The following is a 6,719-nucleotide window of genomic DNA, read 5'->3' on the forward strand; positions in this document are numbered from 1 at the left end:
TATACTGTCGAAGTGTAAATGTTTCGCAACTTTGAGACCTTTAGCTCAATCCGTAAATAAAGTACCATTTTGTACGTTCTAAGATCTTAATGTACAAAAAAAAAATTCTAGTCATCCGTCCTGCCAAGATGTACTTGTATCCCAAATTTCAGAGCTTAAGTTTTTTGTATCAAAATGATCGAATATGAAAAAAAAACTTTTAGTCGCTTGGTACATAGTGCCTAGATGTATCTGTATTTCAAATTTCAGAGTTTTTGCTCAGTCTGCAAAGAAAGTACTACTTTTTACGTTTTAGTACCAAAATGTACAAATATCAAAAAAAACTTTTATCCGCCCGGTACATACCGCCAAGACGTTCCTGTATTCAAAATTTCAGACCTGCGTGCGTTTTAGTACCAAAATATATGAATATCAACAAAATCTTTTAGTCGCCCGGTAAATGCTTCCAAGATGTACATGTATCCCAAATTTCGGAGCTGTGATTCAATCCGTAAAGACGGTACCATTTTGTGCGTTTTAGTCCCAAAATGTATGAATATCAACAAAATCTTCTAGTCGCCTGGTAAATGCTGCCGAGATGTATCTGTATCGCAAATTTCGGAGCTGTAGCACAGTCTGTAAAGAAAGTACCATTTTGTACGTTTTAGTACCAATATGAACGAGTATAAACAAAATTTTCTATTGGGTTGCTCAAAAAGTAAATGAGAATTTTTTAAAAGAAAGTAAATGCATTTTTAATAAAACTTAGAATGAACTTTAATCAAATATACTTTTTTACACTTTTTTTCTAAAGCAAGCTAAAAGTAACAGCTGATAACTGACAGAAGAAAGAATGCAATTACAGAGTCACAAGCTGTGAAAAAATTTGTCAACCTCGACTATATGAAAAATCCGCAATTACATTTTGGGCAACCCAATAGGATACAAGATGTATCTGTTTCCCAAATTTCAGAGCTGATGCTCAGTCTGTAAATAAAGTACAATTTTTAAGTTTTAGTACCAAAATATCCGAATATAAAAAAAAACTTCTAGTTGCCTGGTATATACTGCCAAGATGTACCTGCACCCCAAATTTCGGAACTGTAGCTCAGTCTGAAAAGAAGGTACCATTTTTGGTGTGGTATAGTACCAAAATGTACCACTGTCCAAAAAAACTTTAAGTCACCCGGTAAATATTGCCAAGATGTACCTGTATCGCAAATTTGGGAGCTGTAGCTCATTCTGTAAAGAAAGTAACATATTCTACGTTGGTAGTATGTACTGGGCGAATAGAAGATTTTTTTGATATTCGTACATTTTAAGTACTAAAAAGTATAAAGTACTTTCTTTACAGACTGAGCTACAACTCTGAAATTTGAAATGCAGTTACATCTAGGCACAATGTACCAAGCGAATAAAAGTTTTTTTTCATATTCGTTCATTTTGATATTAAAACATATAAAATGGTACTTCCTTTATAGACCGAGCTTCTGCTCTGAAATTTGGGATACAGTTACATCTTGGCAGGACGGGTGACTAGAATTTTTTTTTGAAGTTTGTGTATTAAGTTCCTAAAACGTACAAAATGATACTTTATTTACGGATTGAGCTTAAGGTCTCAAAGTTGCGAAACATTTTTACTTCGACAGTATAAGCGGCCGAAAAGATTTTTTTTTTAATTCGTACATTTAGAGCTAAAGCTCTTAAAAATACGAGGCAGTTACACCTTAATATTGAGTGTACCATCGGGGACCGCGAAGTGACAGGGCATATGGTAGTATATATATATATTGGGTTGCCCAAAAAGTAATTGCGGATTTTTTAAAAGAAAGTAAATGCATTTTTAATAAAACTTAGAATGAACTTTAATCAAATATACTTTTTTCTAAAGCAAGCTAAAAGTAACAGTTGATAACTGACAAAAGAAAGAATGCAATTACAGAGTCACAAGCTGTGAAAAATTTGTCAACGCCGACTATATGAAAAAACCGCAATTACTTTTTGGGCAACCCAATATTTGTATATATAGTGAGCAACGGCTCACTGCGCCAAATTATCGTTAATGAGACTTTAATATGTCCGTGACTTAAATCAGGAGTTCAGTCTATATCTTAGCTATATACAAATATGGAACGAACTGCGCCATATTAAACACGTGTATCAACAGCCTAACACAACTCACTGTGCCAAAATTCAGCGAAATAGGCTAATAATCGTTGCTTTTACGGGCCCAAGAATTTAAATCGTGAAATCGGTATATATGGCAGCTACATAAAAACATTTTGACCGTACGCGGTACCAATATCGAGGAGTGTAACACAACTCGTTGTGCAAAATTTCAGACAACTGGGTGACCCACCCACACAGGGCTTGTCGGGTCCCTTTTCGATGCCATCCCCTCCTGCCTCCATTGTGGCAGGGGGATTTTCCGTTTCCTGTAATCCGCCAGACTTTAGCCATGTGGTCGATAGTTCCTTAGGCCAGTGATCAGCAACAACTGCTGATTCGTCTCCTGATTCCCCAACCCCACCGCTTCTATAGGCCTTTAGTTTCAACTTGCTGAATCCGTAGGATACAACCCCTTCACACTTGTTGAGGACTGCGAGACAGCCGGAGTTTAGAGCGAATACTGCATGTCTCCGGTCTTCTTTCTCAATGCGCCTTTTATGGGCTTAAAACCTTAAGTCTGGAGATCGCTCTATATGGGGAATATATCAAGATATAGTCCGATATAGCTGATCTTCAACTTAAACTGCCTATGGGCAAAAAAAGAATCTAAAGTTTCAACTTAATATCTTTAATTTTAAAAACTGTAGCGTGATTTCATGCCTAGGCCGCCTTAGATTTTTGCAACGATCATGAATATATGTACTTAATACGGTCGGAAATGGCTTTGGATCTATTGCAAACGGAATGACAAAATGAATATACTCCCTGCCTTCGATATTGGGTATAATAAATACTGCAATTAAAGTTTTTCATAAAAATAAGTTAGAACTCAAATGTATTACTTAGATATCTTGGATGAATATCACATTGGAAGTTACGGCAGGAATATACTTTTTGCAACTGACCCATTAATAAAAGAAAATGGCGTTTACATAAATTGAAATGTGACATGCCCCAAGAAATGCTTCTAAACACAATATACATATATAGTAATTGGACCTTCCAAAAATATATATTGGATGACACTTGCAAGTTTACATAATTAATTAATTCTTGTCCAGTACAATTTTCGGGTTTGATTGAAGGGTAAACCACCCAGATATCGGGTGACTCATATTATGAATGCAAGATCCCATCAATATAATCACCTAAATTTGTGCGTACGTGTGCCTACTGAGGTTAAGTACACTCCATTCATTGTTTGGGGAAAATAATTTATGATAATAATAGCAGTTGTATGATAAAAAAGCATATAGCCGGCCGCATTTCATTCTCCAACCACTTTGTCAACAACTTTTGCCCACTAAACGATTTGCCTGATATACGAGTATAGTTATTTCTTTCTGCCCCACATGGGGTGAATGTGGAGCACATAACACACATATCAATGCTCGGAAAGTGCTAACTTTAGCTATCAACCTGGCTTCTGCGATAACAATTCCGATAAGATATGGACACTCTCGGTGCAAACTCGCTGGAATATACACCACTTGAGCCATTAAAAGGCTTTGCTGTTTAAATATTTGGAATTATTCGAACGACCTAAACCGACAGGTTCAGTTTAGCATTTAAACGAAAACATTTCGACCGCAAATCACAATTCGCCAATCGAAAGCGGAAGTTAAATAATAAAGTGCATTTGCTTAATAACAAATTGAAACAACAATCAAACACAAAAATTTCAATTGAAATTTAAAATATTATTTAACAAGGCATAAATAAGTGAAATTCAAAAGTTACCACCATGAATTGTTTAGCGGGTATGGTTAAATACATCCTCTATATCTTCAATTTGATATTTGTGGTAAGTGTTTTTGCACCCTAAACGGATGTTTAATTGTTTTTAATGCAATTAGACTAAAGCCAAAGAATTATTGGTACAAAATGAATGATCTGTGCATTGTCGTTCGTCACATTGCTGATTTAAATATGAAACTAAGAAAAAGTGAAGGACTCAATTGTTGCCATCGTATTCCATTTGTTGAATTGTGCAAAATTTTGAATAGCATAACATCCGTTGATAGAAACAGAAGCAAATGTCATATAGAGAAGTATTTCTGTACTTCAGCATAGTACAAGCAATTTCTACTTAGATGTTGAAATATGCAGCACTAACCTGTTGCGAAACCTAAAAGTATTATTCATATTATTATTTACTTCGGATTTTAACACGCTTGGGTTAATACAAAAAACGGTGCAGCCTCACCTTGACTATGTTAACCAATGTTGCGTACAATGCTATTGAGGTATGGCTATTTCACCTCCCCGATATTCCGGAGAGGCTTGGTAGTCCAATTCCAAAATGTCAATTTTAGACTTAATTTGGAGGTACATACGGATTTAGCCTTAGGAGGAGAACAACAGTATGAACAAGTGGCTATGGTTCAACGCCTCATCAAATTCACTTTAAAGAACAAAAATAAATAATTTCTGCGACTTTTAAAGCAATTAAGCAAATACCAAACAACGGTTTAGTCCCACGTTTCTATCAGAGATGCATAGATGTTAAGATAAGTGTTTATCTTAATTCATAATTACAACTGAAGAACCTGGACACAATAATGAGATTTCATCAATTATTTTTATACCCTCCACCATAGGGGGTATACTAATTTCGTCGTTCTGTTTGTAACACCTCGAAATATGCTTCAAAACGCCATAAAGTATATATATTCTTGATCGTCAAGTCGATCTAGCCATGTCCGTCCGTCTGTCTGTCGAAAGCACGCTAACTTTCGAGACAGTTAAGCTAGCCGCTTGAAATTTTGCACAAATACTTCTTATTAGTGTAGGTCAGTTGGGATTGTAAATGGGCCATATCGGTCCATGTTTTGATATAGCTGCCATATAAACCGATCTTGGGTCTTGACTTCTTGAGCCTCTAGAGGGCGAAATTCTCATCCGATTTAACTGGTGTTTTGCTATCACTTCCAACAACTGTGCCAAGTATAGCTGTCATACAAACCGATCTTGGATCTTGACTTCCTAAACCAATAGAGCCAGCAATTTTAATACGATTTGGCTGAAACTGTGCTAAATATGGTGTAAATCGGTACATAACCTGATATAGTTGCCATATAAACCGATCAGGGATCTTGACTTCTTGAGCCTCTAGAGGGCGCAATTCTCATCTGATTTGACAGAAATTTTGTACAACGGCTTCTCTCATGACCATCAACATACGTTATGGTTATTATGGTCTGAGCGATCTATAGCTTAATACAGCTCCCATATAAACCGATCTCCCGATTTCTTCTTCTTGAGCCCCTACATGGCGAAATTCTTATCCGAATGAACTGAAATATTACACAATGACTTCTTCAATGCTCAACATTCATTTATGGTCCGAATCGGACTATAACTTATATATAGCTTCAATAGCATAACAGTTCTTATTCAATATTCTTTGTTTGCCTAAAAACAGATACCGCGCATAGAACTCGACAAATGCGATCCATGGTGGAGGATCTATAAGATTCGGTCTGGCCGAACTTAGCACGCTCTTACTTGTTATTATTATATTCTTCTCATCTTTTAGATATGTGGCATTCTATTAATCGTCCTCGGGTCTATTATGATCAGCAACATCGGCAATATTTCAGACTTCGATGACGCCATCAATGCCGATATCATCCCAATTCTTATAATTGTATTGGGATGTGTGATATTTGTGATTGCCTTCTTTGGTTGCTGCGGAGCAATTCGCGAGAATATATGCCTCACCACAACGGTAAGTCTCTCAAACGATTCATAAAAGTGTTTAACTAAACTAATAACGTTTCTTTCTCTCCATTGGTAGTATGCTGTCTTCATGTTCATACTTTTCTGTCTGCAAATTGCTTTAGTTGTGTGGATTTTTGTGCAACGTACTCAATTCTTGAATGACATGGACACGGTTATTACAACAGTCTGGAATAAGAATGACGCCTCCAATGGATATCCCATGGACGCTGTCCAAATTAGTGTAAGTTGACATCAGTTTAATTATGATTTGTGACTATTGGGTTTAATTACAACTTTTGCTTTTGCACTTTAGTTCAAATGTTGCGGACTTAATGGATCCTTAGATTATACTGGCAATAATAAAGATGTACCCAGTTCCTGCTGCGGTTATATGAATGGACAATGTGATGTCAATGTTTATGAATCGAAACCCGGCTGTCGGTCAGAATTCAGAGAATTCTGGGCAACCAACACAGATATAATTCGTTATGCCGGCATTGGAGTAGCGTTAGTAGAGCTGATAGCTTTTACATTTGCATGTTGTCTTGCGAGTAGCATTCGCAAATCTCGTTAAAGTCAATAAAAGATAGGCATTCTATGCCATCGCTACCAATCCATCAATATTCCATAAGTCCAGCTTTAGAAAAGTTTACCATCTCATTTTGAATAAAATTATTTATTAAAAAAAAATACTTGGATCTATCGCGATTGAAGAGGACAATTTTCAGTTTGATTTGGAATGTTACTGGACTGAAAATCCGAACGGAAGCTGTAATTGAAATGAACGGCAAACAAACTGCTGAAGATAATTTGAATTATTTATAGAAATTGTATATAGTTGATGGATT

General features: G+C 36.1%; 1 protein-coding gene across 1 annotated transcript; it reads left to right on the plus strand.

Moving 5' to 3' along the window:
- Positions 1–3,567: 3,567 nt before the first annotated feature.
- LOC106081332 (23 kDa integral membrane protein) lies at positions 3,568–6,502 on the plus strand. The gene is made up of 4 exons (XM_013243222.2): positions 3,568–3,952; positions 5,687–5,878; positions 5,948–6,112; positions 6,185–6,502. The coding sequence occupies exons 1-4, from the start codon at positions 3,893–3,895 to the stop codon at positions 6,443–6,445; spliced, it is 678 nt and encodes a 225-aa protein (XP_013098676.1). The 5' UTR covers positions 3,568–3,892; the 3' UTR covers positions 6,446–6,502.
- Positions 6,503–6,719: the final 217 nt, after the last annotated feature.

The sequence above is a fragment of the Stomoxys calcitrans genome, chromosome 5 (assembly GCF_963082655.1).
Source record: "Stomoxys calcitrans chromosome 5, idStoCalc2.1, whole genome shotgun sequence".
NCBI lineage: Eukaryota > Metazoa > Arthropoda > Insecta > Diptera > Muscidae > Stomoxys > Stomoxys calcitrans.

Excerpts from the sequence above, each read along its gene's own strand:
- LOC106081332 (XM_013243222.2), top strand. The coding sequence starts at position 3,893 with ATGAATTGTTTAGCGGGTATGGTTAAATACATCCTCTATATCTTCAAT. Across the intron at positions 5,879-5,947 it reads ATATATGCCTCACCACAACG|TATGCTGTCTTCATGTTCAT; the intron begins GTAAGTCTCTCA and ends CTCCATTGGTAG. Across the intron at positions 6,113-6,184 it reads TGGACGCTGTCCAAATTAGT|TTCAAATGTTGCGGACTTAA; the intron begins GTAAGTTGACAT and ends TTTGCACTTTAG.